Below are 18,982 nucleotides of genomic sequence, written 5' to 3'. Positions count from 1 at the left end.
TTGATATTCCAGGGGCTAAAGTACTTACAATGTAAAAACTTTGTTCCACTCAGGGTTGAGGTTTTTGTAAATGGTATGTGTCTGAAGTCGGTCATTTCCCAACTCCAACAAGCAAAAGGGATCGCTCTTCCCTGCAAAGAGAACACAGACAGAGACAAAGGAATCTCCTTGGTCAGAGGCAAGTGAATCTCAAAAGTGACAGGCAAAGTGAACAAAAGTCATGCATTTTTTTTCCAATTATTATTATTATTTTTTATTTTATATTGCAGTATAGTTGATTTACAATGCTGTGTTAGTTTCAGGTGTACAGCAAAGTGATTCAGTTATACATATACCTGTATCTATTCTTTTTCAGATTCTTTTCCCATTTAGGTTATTACAGAATATTGAGTAGAGTTCCCTGTACTATACAGTAGGTCCTTGTTAATTGTATATTTTATGTATAGTAGTGTGTATATGTTAATCCCAAACTCCTAATTTATCCCTCACCCCACCTTTCCCCTTTGGTAACCATAAATTTGTTTTCTAAATCTATGAGTCTGTTTCTGTTTTGTAAATAAGTTCATTTGTATCATTTTTTAGATTCCACATATTGTTAACAATAAAATTGGGCTTGCTGATAGAGAATAGACTTGTGGTTGCCAAGGGGGAGGGGATGTGAGGGAGGGATGGATTGGGAGTTTGGGGTGAGCAGATGCAAACTATTAGATATAGAATGGATAAACAACAAAGTCCTACTGTATATTCAATACCCTGTGATAAACCATAATGGAAAAGAATATGAAAAAGAATGTGTATATATATATATGTATAACCATCACTTTGCTGTACAGCAGAAATTAACACAGCACTGTAAATCAACTACACTTCAATTAAAAAAAATTGTGCTTGCTAAAAGATTGAACGTGAGCCTCTCTTTTCAGCAAGCCGTGTAAGCCCTGTGTGGGAATTCGGGAGGTGGACAGACATATAGGTGTCAGCACACTTTTTGGACTGGGACTGACACACAACCCAGATGCAGCCTTGAGAGCAATGGCAACACTGGTTTCACAAGAGCAGGTGTCAATGTGGCACGTGAGAGAGTCCAAGTTTGTGTTTTGTTTTAAAACAGAAGCACATCTCTGTTTCCTTCCTAAATTCTCTGAGCCAATATAATTTTTTTTTCTTTTTTTGGCCGCGTCGGGTCTTAGCTGCGGCACACGGGGTCTTCGTTGAGGCACGCGAGATCTTTCGTTGCGGCGCGCAGGCTCTTCGCTGTGGCACGTGGGCTTCTCTCTAGTTGCGGCGTGCGGGTTTTCTCCCTCTAGTTGTGGCGCTTGGGCTCCAGAGCGCATGGGCTCTATAGTTTGCGGCACACGGGCTCTCTCGTTGAGCCGCACGAGCTCAGTAGTTGTGGCGCGCGGGCTTAGTTGCCTCGCGGCATGTGGGATCCTAGTTCCCCGACCAGGGATTGAACCCGCATCCCCTGCATTGGGAGGCGGCTTCTTTACCACTGGACCTCCAGGGAAGTCCCTGAGTGAATATAATTTACTCGTTTACAACTGGAAGTCTATGATAGCTTACATGCTTCTACGAGGTGACAAGAGAAATGAGAAAAAGTGTAACCATGGCTATTTAGGAGTTAAAACTCTGCTCTGGAGTGAGTGGCCACACACACATATGATCTTATATATTTAGTAAATGGTGAGAATACACATGGGACATTTTTGGTGCTCAGACACATGAAGTCTAATTTCATAAGGTTAAGTTCAAAGTTTTTATCTTAAAAAATAATGAAGCTTAACCTTTACTTCTCCCATCTCACCTCTTCTTCTTCCCCCCTACCTCACACAGCCTCCAAAAGAAAAAAATAAAAGGATTAGAAAATCCTGAATCCAAAGGGGAACACAGAAAGTTACCGCATAAGAAGTCTCTCCCCTTCTGTTGGGCTTGGCAGAGGGATCCAGAGTTGAAACCGTCAGGGTCTCTAACGTTCTCAGGACATGAACACATGGCCTACCTCTGCGCACACTGGCGCTTTACAAAGCGGTGTGTACTAAATTAATTGGGGGCAAAAGGACAGACGTGCCTCCAACAAATGGCCGAGGAATCCCAGACCAGGGCCTAACTCATAGACAGTGCTCAGGCCACTTGACCTACTGGCCTACCATTCAGGTCACTGAACCTACATCTAATTCACTTAATAACCAGGAGCTCTGAAGTATTGCAAGTCATTAGAGAGACACATGTGCAGGAGCCAGCATGAAGATGATATTTCAAAACAGGAAGAAAAGAAGAGCAGCTGTATGGCTAAGAGTCAGTGTTAAACAGGAGATTCCATTCAACTGACTAGTGGCCTGGACACTTGGATGCCTGGCCGAAGCTTTTAAGTCAAGGCTATTATCTCAGTGGCCAGCAGACAGTGATTGAGCCATGGACACAGATGAATGCATTGGGGTCGTCACTTACAAACAATGGAAATGATCCCTGTCTAAATTTAGCAGAAAAGGAATTTATTAAAATAATAGCAAGCAGCTCTCAGGATCAGACCACAGATTGGAAAACCAGGCTGGAAAAATCACTGGAAACCAAAGAATGCTGAGGGATACTCAGGCACAGAATCTCAGTCAATCTCTCACCCCAGGAAAAGTCTGGCGTGGCCTCTGCTTCCCAGGAAAACTGGCCCCACCGACACTTCTGACCCCGGCCCCTAAATGTAGCTGCTTCTAATATGAATTCTCCACTCCCGCTTCTTTGCCTCACTTGATGTAGATGTAAAGGGACTGCCCCTGCCTAGCAAATCCTCATGCCCTAACTTCCAGGGCTCAGAAAGGGAGTACATATTGGCTTTCTACCACATGAAAGTGGCTCTGAGCCCTTCTCCAAAACATTCGATGAGAAGCACCCCAAACCTAGAAGGGGTTTCAGATGTTGGGCAGCCCAAATCAAACACACACACAAATCCATCTGCATCTGTGAAAAGTCTTGCTTCTTTAAGACATTTTACTCAGCCATAAAAAAGTGAAATAATGCCATTTGCAGCAACATGGATGGACCTAGAGATTACCATACTAAGTGAACTAAATCAGACAAAGACAAATATCACATGCTATCACTTATTTGCGGAATCTAAAAAAAATGATACATTTCGTAATTTTCTTGTTTCTAGTTGTGGCCTTTTCTTTTCTGCCTAGATAAGTTCCTTTAGCATTTGTTGTAAAGCTGGTTAAAAAAATTTTGATACAAGGGAACTTATTTGCAACATATAAATAGACTCAGGGACATAGGAAATTTTGGTAACTTACGGTTACCAAAGGGGATGGAGGTGGGGAGATAAATTCGGAATTTGGGATTAACACACTACTATATAAAACAGATAAACAACAAGGACCTACTGGATAGCACAGGAACTATATTCAATATCTCGTAATAACCTATAATGGAAAAGAATCTGATTCATATGCGTATAACTGAATCACTCTGCTGTGTACTTGAAACTAACACAACACTGTAAATTCACTACACTTCATTTTTTTTAAAAAGGCAGTTTAACTCTGGGACTGTGTTTCACGGGGCACAGGGTAGGGGTTGGGTGACAGTGCAGAAGGTCATGACATCTCTCGAGTAACATGAAAAGAACATGAACATGAAAGAACACATATGTTCTCAGCTTCATACTCAGGTAGACGATGCTCAGCTCCCCAACCCAAGCTGAAACCGCTACTTAACCGTTTGTCAGACTGCTGGGAGGTGTCAGGGCTGCTCCTCCAGAGACACTGACATGACATCCCACCAGCACTGGCTCGGGGGGAGCCGTCTGAGACTTGTAATGAAAGCCCGGGGGTTCCTCCACAGCGACGTGGAGAGGGTCCGGGCCTGTGCTTGCACAGGTGCGCTGAGCCCTGCCCACCCCCCGTCTCTCCAGCACACTCCTCCGCTATCCCAGCTAAGAAGGAACAGCCTTCCTTCCAGGAACTGGGAACTTCAGTTGTGTGTCTCCAAGGAACACACTGCGCCGACTCTCTGAAGATAATTCCTTCAAAGCTCATTAAAATGCTGCATTTATTAATATTACAGTGTAAACAGGCAGAGAGGAGGAAGAAGAAGCGAAGACATTAACACATTTATAGAGTAATGTATATACACTTTAGGATTGATCTCTTGCCCTTCAAAGATTCCAGATAGACAGGGACTTTCAAAAAAATTTAAATCATGAGTATTTTTATTCAATCATGATAAAACGATCTCCCATCACAAATGTTTCCCAAGAGTACCAAGCAAACAGTAACAGACAAAGAGACACATATACACTTGGGACTGCACTTTTGCTCTTTGCTCCACCTGTCTGTACAGGTAAAACATCTAGACCACCTCTTCTACATCCAGATGCCGTGTCACCTTGACACGGCTATACCACTAGTGATTCAGATTCACGGTGGGGTGGTGTTTTAGCGCCTTGCTCTCAATAGCCTTTGCTATTTTTGAACAGCACGTTAAAATTCATTTGTATTCCTTGAATGGCAAGTGGAGGTTCCTCATTTAAATAATTTTACCTTTATATTAGTTACAGAAGTTGAATGAAAAGCAATAAAAGTATTTTAGAGGTCAAATCATTCATCCAATAAATATTTATTAAGCGCCCATTCTGCTCTTGGCACTGAACCAGGCCGGCCCCAATGTACACAGACCACCAAGTCATCACCTTCAAGGAACTCTCATAATAATCATGCTTTTCAGCAAATGTCACCTTTCCAGTGAAAACTTCGCTCACATCCTCTGCCAGAGGACTAAGCTGTTCCCCTCTGTGATCTCCAACTCTATATTTTCCTTGCCCGTTTTCAACTGAACACCTGTACATCTCTGTTCTGTATTTAGCCCTGTATTTCATTTAAGGGGCCCAATGCAGGCACAACCAAGGTATGCGTGCCCCTCTCATGCCCTGTGAAGAGTGCCCTGGCCCAGTGACAGAAGGCAGCAGGGGACTTCCGGCTCTGGTGATGGGTGATGGCTGGAGGGAGCCAGGCTCCTCCCACTCTGTGCAGAAAACAATGCTTCATGCAGGTTCTCCTTTAATCTTCACGTCCATTCTATGAGGTAAGGTATGTCTGTGCCATTTTGCAGATGAGGAAACTAGAGTTCAGAGACATTTAATTTGGTTGGTTAAAGTCCAGGAAGATTTCACAGTGGAGGTGAATTCTAAGCAAGGTTTAGGAGGCTGATTTGGTTAAAAGAAATGGGTAGGTCCTTGATGAGGAGATAGGGACAGATCGGAGCCTAACATTAAGTAGATGGATAGATAATAGATAGATAGATACAGATATAGATACATATATATGCATACACACAGCTAAATAGTGGTGATCAGGAAATATAAGATATGGGTGGATAAAGGAAGAGCCTGGCTGGAAGCCTGGAAGGCCATGACTGGTGCTTTTTTTAAAAATTTCATTTCTTTTTACTTATCAAGCAGCCAGGAGCCACCAAAGACTGTCAACACAAGGGGCAAGAATTTCTAGAGGAAGGTAATTCCTGAAGCTAACTGTGGAGCATTATAGCTCAGGCTAGGGGCAGATGTGGGAGTGGGGACAACAGCCATTCCAGACTTCATTTCCAAAATCTCTCCCTTCAATTCTTGTCCCCACCCGTTTGTTGATAAACCTTACTTTTGCATATTGGAGCCAATTCTAGTGTTCATCCTGAAAATCTGTGTTCTCTGACAACTTATCCCACACCATCCATCTTGATCTATCTCCTATTCCCTAACCTTTATCAAGTCGGCGTGTCTGTGCCCCACCCCAGACCAGCACACAGAGGTACGGGGCTCAGTCATGCTTCCTAACTCTGCGTGTGGAATGGCTTCTCCCTGCAATGCTCTCCCAAGACCCGCTCCTCTCCAAAAAAAAAAAAAAAGAAAAAAAAAGGACCAACTAACCTCCGAGGCCTAGTTCAAGATGCATCATCTGCATGGAACTTTCTCTGCCACCTTAAACTCCAGGGAGCTCCCCACTCAATCTCCTATGATCATTAGTTTGGGTATCATAATGCCACATGTATGATATGCTTGCTCCTCCCTTCAACAAATAATTCATGGTTTCCTAAAATGTGTAAAGTACTGTGCTGGGCTGTGAGACGGATTTTAAAGAAAGAGAAAACACTGATCTCTATTCCTTCCGGACCTAACTTTCAAGTATCTCTTGCCTTCCTGAGTGGGTTGCAAGCATCTCTAATCCAAACAATGGCCTCGGTGGCATCCTGCAGATGAGGACAGATCGCTTCACCATGGCAGACATCCAGAGCTGGGGACAGACAGGTCTCACTTAGGACTGTGAGGTCCGCAAAGGAAGAGGACACTATTGCTGAAATGTTTTTTAACTAAATTTCTGATGTTGTAATATTCTAGCACAAATAGAACAAACAAGAACTGATGACATGAGAATTTTTCCTTCTTCTAATTCCACTCCCCTGTCACCACTCAAGCTCCATAAAGCACCATCATCCACTGAATTTGCCTAACATCTCCCCATTTTCAGTCTTGCACCCCCAAAATCCTTGCTCTTCGCAGCCACCAGAATAAACTTGTATTTAAGTTCATATCGGATCATATCAGTTCCCTACTTAAAAAGGTCTCTAATTTCTTCACCTGGGCCCCATGTTCCTATATAATCTGGTCCCACCTAATACAATAGCCTCCTGGCCCCTGAGGGTCCCCTTGCTCTGTTCTCCAGTTTCACTTGCTTTTCTGCATGTCTTGGGAAAGCCCAGCAGGCTTTGGAACATGCTGTTCCCTCATTTGAAAACTGCTTTTCCTTCAGCTCTACTGTGCTAACTCCTCCTTATGCCTGACACCTCAGCTAAAACATCACTTCCTGCAGGAACACCAGTCAGGTGTCCCTTTAATGAACCTTGACACCTGTTCTTGACCTTGACAGTATCATTGTCATTAGATGCCACTGGGTTAGCAGTCACTCCATGTGAAGGCAGGGACCAATTCCTCTCCCCCACCATGTCACCAGGACCCACCACAGGCTCGCACACAGAGGAGGTATACTGGCTGAGTAAATTGAGATCTTACTAAGAAGCCAGCCAGTAAGATCAGCTGTTAATCAATGAACTGAACTCATTCACTCACAAGGTACCAGTAAGCTACAAACTGCTATATCTTCGATAAACTCCCAAACTTTACATCAACTAGAGTTCATGTTCCTTGGCAGACTGCTAAAGCAGATGGCCTGCCAAGGCAGATTTGTATCGTTTTTTACGTGTTTTTGAAAAGTTGGTCTTGATTTGGGCTCATCTAGCCATGAGGTTCTCATGAAAATTAACAGCACTAAATCACTATGGCTGAGCTTCCTAGAAATTCAATTACAGTCAACGCTTTGAAAATGGGGCATCTTTAAGAGGGGACGTATTGCTACGAATATAGCTTCAAACAGCAGACAAGGAAAACAAACTAGAAAATGGACATGTGACTTAAAATTCCCCACGAACAACAACCATAGGACTATTTTATTTCTCTTTTGATACAAGCAGTCTTATGTTTCAAAAAAACCCAAAACAACAGAAAACAAAGCTAGTGTTATAATTTACAGAAACTACTCAAACGTCAGTATTACAGCATATGGCTGGAATATTTCTACGCTATAATATGGTATCTAACTGCAGTATTTTGGTCAACAGTTTCTCAAAACAGCACTTTTATATACAACAAAAAATTGATGAGCTCATAAAAGCATTTTATACCGATAAAACTATTATCCATATTATCAAAATGTGAATACAAGCACTAAACTGGTTTAAGTATGAGAATCTTCCTACCACGAAGCATGTTTTTTCTTCACTTTTATCAGGCAATAGAAACAGAAACAAAAAGAAACAAACATCATAGAGTGGTAACTATAGATTTCTAAAAAGTGGTTGAAAAGCTAAAAGTGATTAGCAACACTGATATTTCCAACATTATTTAAAATTAGAGAAATCATAAACAAAATACCAAGAAGACAATAACCTGTGAAATTCCCCAGGTCAACTATACTCTAAAAAAATAAATTTAATAAAGAATGGGAATAGCATTTATTGAGCATGTAATATGTGTCAGGTATGCTCATTTAGGTTTTAATTTATCTCTCAAAATACCCATGAGAAGCTGGAGGCTTAAGTGGACCCAAGACTGGTATGTGGTAGAACCAAGATTTACACATCTGTTTCTATACAACTTCTATACCATAATACATGGAGATTAAAATGAAAGGCAGCTACCATAAAAATAAAGAGCAAATAAAATGGGGAATAATTTTCATCTTCAGTGAATAAATTATTGAACTGAACATTAATTTACCCAAAGCATGAGTTTCAGTCTCTTGGAAAGGGATCGTGTACTTAATGAATGCATGGAGAACTTTACCAGTCATGGGAGAGCAACCCTGCGTGTGGAACAGAGCTCCTCCTAATGGCATTGCCAAGGAACCACTCAACTGAAAATGCCACCCAATTTTGAGCAAGGTCCTCACCCACATCAATGATACTCACTGCCCCCTAGAGGAGGAAGAGTGAAGTGATCACAAGCTCCCTACAGGTAGGTGTGTCTGATCTGTAGTAGATGCTCAATGAACATTTCTTGAAGATCACTAGATCTACCCACCAAGGTGACTTTTCTTAAATTAAGACAAACTCAAAAAGCATTTGGAAAACTACACTGGGCTCCCTGAAAAGAAGTATGGAGTTCTTGAATTAAATGTGTCTTTGTTCTCCTGGATCAGGCACTGTTATGTCCCCTGACATGCTTATTTATCACATCAGACTACTTCCCCATAACCCATATTTTTTGTTTGAAAACATAGTCTTTTCCATTCCTCTGATAAAGATTCTCTAATTACAAGATTCTGTTAATTTGGTAGTTGTCTTACTAACATTGGAAACAGAGAAAGGGTCCAAGTGACAATCTTACAGCCAAGAAGTCAAAAAAATCCAGATATATTTGGAAAATTTTTGCGTTTTATGGGTGGGTTTTGTATGGCAAAAAGTAACAAAAAATCGCAATGATAAAAAAGACCCCTGGAGAACAGTAACTCCAAATTGTGAGGAAAGATGGTTATTTCCAGTTTTGTTCCTTCATTGCCTCCTGATAATTCCCCAGCTTCTCATCATGACATACAGCGTATTATGACAGGAACATGAAAAATTAAGATGGGATTGTGCTATCAAAAGAAGGGCTATTGAGACCCACACCCTATTATGCTATGTTGTTAGAACACCTACTATCATCCTATATGGAGGTGGGCTTGCAATGCTGTTCTCCTTGCTCTTTTGCCACTGCTGGCATGACGAGGTAAAGAAAACTCTCCTAAGCTTCTATCGCCCCTATTTTATGTCAGAATACTTAATGGCTAGGGTCATCTTGGTGGTGTTAACAGAGTGGAGGAATAAAGCGGAGGGAGACTAAAGAATAACCCATCCTGCCACTGGAAGATTCCTTAAGGAGAAGGGTGTTAATATATAAGAACTCTTTTAGAACAAAATTAATATATAGAAAGCTTAATTAGTAGGGAGGAAGATGTGTGAAACCCACATTTTGATTCTAAGAATATAAGAGAAGGGTCACTGACTAAGTGCTGAATTTTGGCAGGTGTGTTATGCAAATAGAGGCCGTGATGGTTTCAGTACTGATACACGGAAGGAGCCCCTCCGTCGTACAATTCTGGAAGCTTCCCCACAATATTCTATCAATTATAACAAGGCTATCCAGAACATTTCTCCGTGTATGCGCTGAACACAGTAAATACTTTCCTACTCTTCACTGGTGGATCTCCCAATAGGTAAGATAAGCATTGCTATTTGTACTGAAATACAATTCTGATCAGAAAATATTTCAGTTCCCTAACTATTTTTCTGTTTACCTATTATCTACTTGATTACCTTTTTATAGCCTATGAAACAAACTCTGCATTGTTTTTGTTTGGTTTTTATTGCTTTCTTCTCAAAACAGCTGAGTTCTAAGACTAGCGGCAGCTGAGTGAAGCATGTTGGTCTCATTAAACATTACAAACAGCTATGCTCACCTTGAGTTTCAAAGTACAATCTATCATCTGTTTTGTGAATCAAGGCTATGGCCTTGTTTACTACAGAAGAACTGACATCAGACAGGATAACCTATTACTTAAAAATTTTAGGTTACATTGGACACAAGGTGTTTGTGAGACAAATGCTTTAATAAAAATATCTGACAGGCTCTTCTATTAGAATAACTGTGTATGGCTATCCATATCTCATATTGGCTGTAGAGAACATTAAAATATCTTTCACCAATTTTAGAGGGATGGACTGCAAAAGAAGTTAATTACCTCCGATTCTTTAAAATAAGAACTCTTCTCACTTATACACAAACAAATGTCAGATATACACACAAAAATGCCAAGCTATATATAAATTTAAATTTATTAATTCTAGAGTAGGTTCAATCACACAATAAAATAGCATATTTAGAAAAGAATGAATTAGTTTGAAAAAATAATAAATTATCTTTTCTACACATTAGAACACTGAAGCCTTTATCTTTTATAAATATCTTAATATTGGTAACGTATGTAGATTTAGGTTATTAATATCTTATAACACTTGGAAAGCTACACTAATTTTTTTCTTTATATAAAAAAGTTAAATTTTTAATTGCAAAGAAGTTCACCTTAGTGCATGTATATATATAATGTATATATATGATATACATTTTTCCAATGTTCTAAAATGCTAGCAAAGTAATGATGATTCAATTTCCCCCAAGTTTAAGTTATTTTCATGGCTACATAATCATAACATGAATAACCACTCATGAGGAATATCCACCTAACTTTGATCCGATTAGCATAAGTGACTGATATTTTCTTTTTCTAATTGCTACTTGCAAAAATATAGATAACTTTAAAATTGGCAAACCACTGATCGCAGGGCTGCCAAGTGCTTTCATTTCTCCTCTAGGACAAAAGGTCCCTGCACTCTGCAAACCGTAACCTTCACCTCCATATGGACCACTGCCAAGATCTGCTCCCACGGACTTCTGTTTTATCAGCGTCCCTGAATCTAACTTGAAGCATCAGTTATTATGGTTATTTGGTATTGTTTTCAAGAAACAAATAATTACAGAAAAAAAAAAAAAGAAACTATCATGAAAAAAAGTAGGAAGGTTGGAAAGTTCCCTTTTGCACTGTCTAAAACGACCACCATTCTTTGAGAATGTGCCTGGTTATTCAGAGTAAATGCAGTTCTTTTTAATTTGCAGGAGTGAATATTTTGTTCTCTGAGCAAGTGCCATGAAACACTCAGTTATAAAAAGCAAGGCTGACTGGAAAATGCTGGGTATAAATAGTTACTTATTTCTTAAATGTTTCTGGCACTGGCAATGATGAGTACCTCTTCTGATCCATGATCAAGTGAAGCTGGCATTTTTTTTTTTTTCTGCATATCAAGTGAATTGGTAACGATAATAACAGCAATAATGTATGAGTCGCCACTATATGATATGATCGTTAACATCTCAGAGGCATTAATTACATCTCTACTGCTACCTCACAGCAACCTGAATCCACTTCTTTTTTCACATAGAAAAGTTACTTTACAACTCTCTGGATTAGGTCCACTTTGTTGCCCTAAAGCAACACCTTGGTTTGGAACAGACTGGATGAGCCTACCAACCTATAAAGATCATTAGACTGTGAAATTTGATTCTAAGAATAAAGATCGATATGGTCTAAAGACATGTTTAGCTAATGACAAGGATCTTTGCTTCAATTCAGAAGAGTGATGATTTTCTCATAAATAATACAGAGATAGTAAAACACCAGGGCATTTAGCTAAATCGCTTAGCATTATTTGGTTTCTAACCACTGCTTTTTGTTAATGGAATCCTCAGGTACTCACCACCTTCATCCACTCCAAAACTATCTACTGAATATCTTGAATATAAAGAAAATGACAAAATGGTAGCATTTTGCCCCAAAATTATTCTTCTGAAAAGTGTGTTTTGCCTTATCGTCTGATCTTTATAAAAACTTCCATTTTCCAGGTTTCTCTCCTATACACTTTAATAGTCAAAGTACTCTTTGGAGAATTCACATTGGCCTGAAACAACCTCCATCAATCCTAGTTTTGGGGGTGCTTTATGGAAGTCACCTGATAGGAAGCATAAAATAAGGTAAGTTTTTTAAAAGTATTTCCACATATGGATGTAGCTGTACACAAGCCTTTTTAAAAAAATGTTTAATGCATTTCAATTAGTTCCTGGCAAACACAAAATATACAACTACAGAAAGAATATTTGAAAATACTGCTTGAAAGCATAAATGAGTTCTTGGGGCCTGAGACAACGTTTACTGAGACATCAACAATCACAGATTCAAACAGTGTTGTATCTAAACACTGAGATGGAAGTAAAACACAATTTGCTCTGGAAAACTGGTCGATAACTCTACATGTGCTTTAGTGATGACAAAACTACTTCTGTCAAAGGCACATGAAATGTCTGAATTAAGCGTTTTCATAAACTGTAAGTTTCAAAAGGAAAATTTCTGAATCTAAGACTATATAAACATTTGCAAGTAAACTGATGAATATTACAAGTCATTACTGAAGTATTTCATCCACAACCCTGAGAATTTATATATTCATATTGGCTGAAAAAGCATTTTTGGATATTCTCACTGGGCATTTCCTTAAAATTGAGATCACCTTATTTGGGGGGGCTTATAGAGTAGTGATTTCCATTGGTTCATTTTTTGAAGGAGGGTGAGGAGAACTCTTTTTTTAAAACTAAGTTCATATATCCCATCATTTTTGTAATATAAAGTGCTTCTAATTAACATTCTCTTTTCCAGAGTTAGAGCTACCTCAAACTCAGAAGTTCAGAGGTTACACAAATACAGAGAGTAGACCACATTCTAAAATTATGGTATAACAACAACGACAACAAAAATGCACTACTGCATTAATAGATAGATCCATGTTGTATAAAAGTCTTCATATTCATCAATTTACTTGGTAAATAGCATCTGTCATATAGGTGCTTAAATTGTTAGTCAGTACAAGGGGGTAACTCAGCAATGAGGCAATGAGTGGAGAGGCATCCTCTGATCATACACTGGAACGTTTGGATTACTCTCCTCATAGTCAAGCATAATTCAGCACAAAGCATGTCAGTTCCAGCCTCTGTCTATAAGTTCCAGGTAGTGAAACACCAAGAGAAATTTTGTATAAAACAATGGCAATGGCAAAGTGGTTCCATGGCCAAGACTTTGGTTACTGTTACAGAGAAGTGCCAGTCAGCCAGATTTAGGACCCATGTACTGTACCCTGTGAAGAATAAAACACTGTCTGCACACAGCACTGCAAGAGAAAAGGCAAGAAGTCAAATCTGTCTTCTGAGGTCCTATAGAAAAGCTTCATCAAACATTTAACAAATAAAGAAGTCATGACATGAATCATCCACAAATATCTTTGAAAGCTAAATGGACTAGCACATTATCTAATCGTAGTAAAATTACGTGAAAAAGATAATTTTGCGAAAAATGTGAAGTGAGAGAACTTGTTGTCTGCACCTTTTTTTCTTCCGTGACTCTGTCTGAAAGAGTATGATTGCTCTGTACATGCTTCTACTTAGTAAAACATTTCACTCTGCCACCGGATCATTTCAAAGCAGGAAATAAATAAAAATGAATAAAAAGATGAAACTTTTCTATACCTGAGAAATCTGCTGCTAAGAGGTCTACCGCCTTTAAAACCTTCACTTGTAAAATGCCGACGTCCTTCATATTTTTCAGGGAGTTCTGTAAACACTGGGGGGAGAAAAGTAGATCACAAATGAACATAGCTTTCTAATATACTGTTTAATGCCAAAAAGTCCCTATAGGAAGTACCTTCTAGATTTATCATCATCTTTCTCATGCAACGCTAAGAAAAGTTCCAATGTGCATTGCATCAGTCAACAGGAAACTTAGGCATTTGCAGCAACCAGATTAAAAGTGACTGAGAATTAATTAACTCCCCTTTCAAAATAAACAAATTACAAAGCACATGCAATCTACTTTTAACATCACCCCCTGGTGATAGTACAGACATCCTACCAGGAAAATGGGTGTAGAACTACATTTATTCTCTTTTCCCCCTTTCTCTTTAATGAAACTTTTAAATCACCCGAAAAGGCAACATTATTCTGACCTAGTTAGAACAAACTTTATGGATATCAGAGGACTAAACTTGGACTCTTCGTAGACACTTATTACTACCAGAAAGAGAGTAGGGATGGAAATGGAATGAATTTTCTAGTCCATGTTACAGCCAGCTCATTAGAGACTGAGCATCTAGTACTGCTCTGTAATCACATTTACTTTCATTCTTAGTTTGCATGTGCCAAAGTGCTAATATATCTACTGATAATTCTTAAGCATGTATAGAAGTATTTAGATGTCTACGCACATTGCATTCTTTAGAAATGGTGCATGAGATAAGAGATAAGCAAATAAATGCTCTTTGCATGCCTCCAAAACACATTTGCTGAAAAAGATGCTGCTTTCAAACCTTTGAATATAGTATTTCCGTCATCATTAGATAACTAAAAACCTGTGATAAGTGGACCCCAGGGATTTATGGAAGGGTAGTAAAATCCTTGTTATTTAGGCATTTCAGGAAAGAATAACAAAAGCTTGATAATAGCTAAGGTTTGCCTAAGGTAAACCTTAGGAAGCACCATTCCTAAGAACTTTTGGAAGTTGTTTCTTCAAACAGTATTTTCAATCTTAAAAAAAAAAAAACAGAAAAAAGCTAGTGTTTAAGCTAAGATGGAAACATCTGAAATAAAGTACTTTCATAATTTAGAGGCAAAATGCCTTTGAAGATTATCTATTCTTAAAACCTAAAAAACAAATCCAGGAGTCTGGAACTTGTGTCTTGTAACACAGTACCTTTCCCTCTAGCATGCTGGTCAGCTCGTTAGCTACAAAAAACAAAAAAACAAAACAAAACACTTGATATTTTTATTTTGATTACTGGCTTTTCAAATCTCTTTTCAATGAGTACTCCTCGAATCCTGAGGCATTATTCAAAGCAGTCATTATGATCTTACCTAATGTCACCTTATAAATGCATGACACTCCTCATGAATTTGGTAAATTGTGCAATTTATCCATGGGAAAGTTTGGGGAAGTGTTTTATTTTCATTTGCTTAACTAAAGTCATCAAAGAGAATATTAAAAGTGGATTTTGTCAAAACTTCTTTAGAGTACTTCAACCTTGCATGCAGAATCTTGTGTTGTCATTAAGATGTGTGGCTAGGCTTTGTACTCCTGAAGATAAAGGATTATTCAATTAATCAATACGCCTGCACAGTGAAGGAGTCTGGAGGCACTGAAGTTTATGCTGAGAATAATATTCCCATTAAATAGGGATTCATCTTTGCTTCACTTCCATGCCACTTTCCTAAAACATGCCTTTCGTGTGTGTGGCAATAAAACAAATGCATTGATTTACAAAGAAGATGGAATAAAACGAGAATGCAAATAAAGACACCTAGAAAGCCAGAGCACAAAAAATAATGACGAGGACAAAGCCATTTGATTTAAAAATGCTGAGTGGACTTCTAAGCAATTTGCAACTACTTAGGCAAAAATCACAAACTGCTCTTATTCAGGGTAGTATGGAATAAGTCTTTCGTGCCTGTCTACGGCTTGGCTTTGCTTTATGAGACACAAGCGCTTTCTCACTTGTTCTTAAGAGGTTCTAGAAAAGTATCTACAACATGGCAAACATTAATATTTGGTTTTAAAAAAAGCGACTTTTGTGAACGTATATTAAAATTCCTAAAAATGATACAAATGAACTTACTTACAATACAGAAACAGACTCACAGACTTGGAAAACAAACTTATGGTTACCAAAGGGGAAATGTGGTGGGGAGGAATAAATTCGGAGTTTGGGATTAACATATACACACTACTATATATAAAACAGAAAATCAACAAGGACCTACTATATAGCACAAGGAGCTATACTCAATATTCTGTAGTAACCTATATGGGAAAAGAATCTGAAAAAGAATGGATATGTGTATATGTATAACTGAATCACTTAGCTGTACACCTAAAACTAACACAACATTGCAAATCAACTATATTCCAAAATAAAAATTAAAAAAATAAAATAAAATTCCTATTTACATATACAGACATGCTAAACAACCTTTTGCCCCCTTGAGGATTTCAATTTTCTCCAAAGAGATCCAGGATACTAAAAAATCAAATACCTTTTTTTTGTCTTTTAAAAAAGGAAGGCAAACTCTAATCTACTGTCACCTTCTCACTAATGCATTAACCTCTAGGGCTGATGTCTTGTTTTACGAGACATACCATTAAACTTTGGACAAAGATCTCTTTGGAGGCAGTTTTTCAATTCATAGACTTTGTTTCAACTTACAAGCGGGGGTGGGTGCGGGGGTCAGGAGGGGGTGTAGCAAGGCAAAGCACTCACGAATCGCTGGGCGATCTGCTTTCTCTCGCTGGGATCTGCCAAGGGGCACACACACAGATCTGAGATGGAGACTCCTGCACAGGGCGTGAGGGTGACCAGCATCCGGAGCGTCCCCAGGCAGCTCTCCAGCGGCAGCTCCAGGCAGTTGGCTTGCTTCAGTGGGAGGGCTGAGATATCCACTTTACACCTGGAAAAGTTGCAGGAATCAGAGACAGAAAAGCGATTAACGCGTGGCAGCTGCTGAACCTCCAAAGCACCTGATTTTCATTTCATCCTCCCCATGAAACCTCACGCTGTCTGGGCATGGGCTGGTTGAGTAGTGAAGGTTGCAAGGGCTCCCCTGGCTGCTAACACTCCATCCCAGCCTAACACACCCTGAATGAAGGAGAGAAAGAGATCAAGAAAAACAAAGAAGGCAGCATGGAGGAAGTGGCAAATGAACCGAGAAGCAGCAGATCTTTGACAAATAAGGTCTGCAGAAAAACGATGAGATCAAGAACTAGGAAGAAAACAGTTTCAAAGTTTCAACACTATGGATGCCGGCTCTAGAAGGCTGCTCTGGGCTGCTCTTGGCTGGTCTTCTACCAGCAAAGAGAATAAGAGACATTGGTTCAAAAAAAGAAGAAAAGATAGGAGCTGTGCAAGCAGGAGAGAGTTAATGGAGAAACCATTTTCTTCTAGATTAATGCCGACTGGCGAGTTTTTATTTAAAGAAATGTGTTAAGGTGTTTTCCTAATAGGCATAGTTCCACAGGATTTCCCCAGGTGGGCTTCTGTTAGACAAATGGAGCATGAAGTGCTACTGATTGATCCCATTTCGGCAGCACTGCCAGAAAAGGCTGCACCCATCTGCTATCAACTGCATGTTTTCTGCCTCTTAACAGTCAATGTTCTGGCGATGTTGAAAACCTCAAACACATTTAAATACAGAAGCAAACACCCATAAGGGGGGCGGCTGAGGTGCTAAGCCATTTATTTGCTTTAACACGAAAAGTCTGGGATTGCCTGGACCACACTTGCTTTGTTTATGTGCAGGTAGGTGAGGTAGGCAGGGCTGAGTAGAGTGAGGGAGGGTAGTGTGTGTTTTTCATTCTCATTTGCCATCTCTAGTTTTTGAATAAGATGACTATTCAAGACGTTATTAAAAAATGGAAGCACGGCCTCAGAATGTCTGACAGGAATGGATTCTTACCCTTAATCATCAATGGACTTTGTAAGTTTGCAGATAATAGGAAATAGGTAAACTTACTTTATATATAAAGCAACGACAATTTTGAGCCACATGGATATGGAAAAAGTTCCAGTTTAATAAATTTAAAAGAAAGCTTGCAATCCCTTCCCCCCAAAATATCAATATTAAAGGTCTATACCAGCTTTTACCACAGAATGGAAAATATTTTAATAGTGATATGCACCTATAAAATTAAACATATGTGGGTATTTACTTCCTAATTACCAAAAGCGATTCCAGTTACTAGAAGAGGTGGCAATTAGAGCTTTTGCATGCAATAAATTCATCAAGTATTTCTACTGGAAACACATTAAAATATATATATATATTTTAAATAACCCTCTATGATTTGAATCAAACCAATTTTTTTTTTCTGTGCAATAAGGGATATTTCAAAGTTAAAGTTCACTACTGTGAAAAGAGGGGTTAGTAAATATTTTTTATTTCATAAGCAAGTATGTAAATGGGGAATTAATTTTGCTTGAAAGAAAGAAATGTCAAGTGCTTTAACTGTGCCATTTCTACAAAACTAAGTACCTGCAAATTCTGAACAAGTATAGCAGTAGGTCACCTGCTTAGGAATACTTTGCTAAGCATTATTTTCCACTGTTATATACACTTTCATTTCATAAACCTCTTTCTTACGGAAAGATGAATGATCCGAATTTGTAAGACTTTTCTCTGGTGGCCACCTTTATTAGTCCAAAGTAGCAATAACCTATTTATGACACATTCATTTTAATATCATTAATAATGGCATTTTTGTCCTTTGAAGTTTACCTTTTTGTTGTGGTGGTGGTTTTATTTATCTTCTGAACAAAGGAAAAGTTACAGGACCTCTGAGAGCAAATAATATTTGGGAGTCCAAAATGATGTATAATGAGGCAATAATAATTTTTTTCTTGGATAATTCAAAACGGACCTGACAGTAATTCTAAAAAGTCATCTAAAAAGACTGTAAGCAATATTAGCATATTTACAATAACTTTGCACTCTCTTCCTGACTGTCTAAAGGCACAGCTTACTTGAACAGAGCAGTTTATTAATTTAAACAAGTGTGAATCACATCCCAGATGAAATGCAAACTAAATATTGAATTTTGTCTCAGAAATTACACATTTTCACAAACTTTTCAGTCATTTCTGCCCACTGTGAAACTTTTCCACCTATCTCAGTTTTAAAGATTATTTCGATAACGAAGAAAGAAACCCTGCACAAAACATAGCCTTGCCTATTTTAGATAAAAGAGCCCCATAAACACCAGATGGG

The 18,982-nt window shown here is 38.8% G+C and overlaps 1 protein-coding gene across 7 annotated transcripts in view; it reads right to left on the bottom strand.

Moving 5' to 3' along the window:
- MCTP2 (multiple C2 and transmembrane domain containing 2) overlaps positions 1–18,982 on the bottom strand; it is a 190,183-nt gene that overhangs the window by 102,290 nt on the left and 68,911 nt on the right. For all 7 annotated transcript variants that reach the window (XM_061181797.1, XM_061181798.1, XM_061181800.1 and 4 more), the window contains 3 exons: positions 16,483–16,669; positions 13,703–13,796; positions 29–131 (listed from right to left, as the gene is read on the bottom strand). In XM_061181797.1, the coding sequence (XP_061037780.1) occupies positions 29–131; positions 13,703–13,796; positions 16,483–16,669 (384 nt within the window). The remainder of the gene's footprint in view (positions 1–28; positions 132–13,702; positions 13,797–16,482; positions 16,670–18,982) is intronic.

Source organism: Eubalaena glacialis, chromosome 2 (genome assembly GCF_028564815.1).
Source record: "Eubalaena glacialis isolate mEubGla1 chromosome 2, mEubGla1.1.hap2.+ XY, whole genome shotgun sequence".
NCBI classification, from domain to species: domain Eukaryota; kingdom Metazoa; phylum Chordata; class Mammalia; order Artiodactyla; family Balaenidae; genus Eubalaena; species Eubalaena glacialis.
The sequence above is the reverse complement of the archived record's forward strand: the minus strand, read 5'-3'. Positions and strand labels throughout refer to the sequence as shown.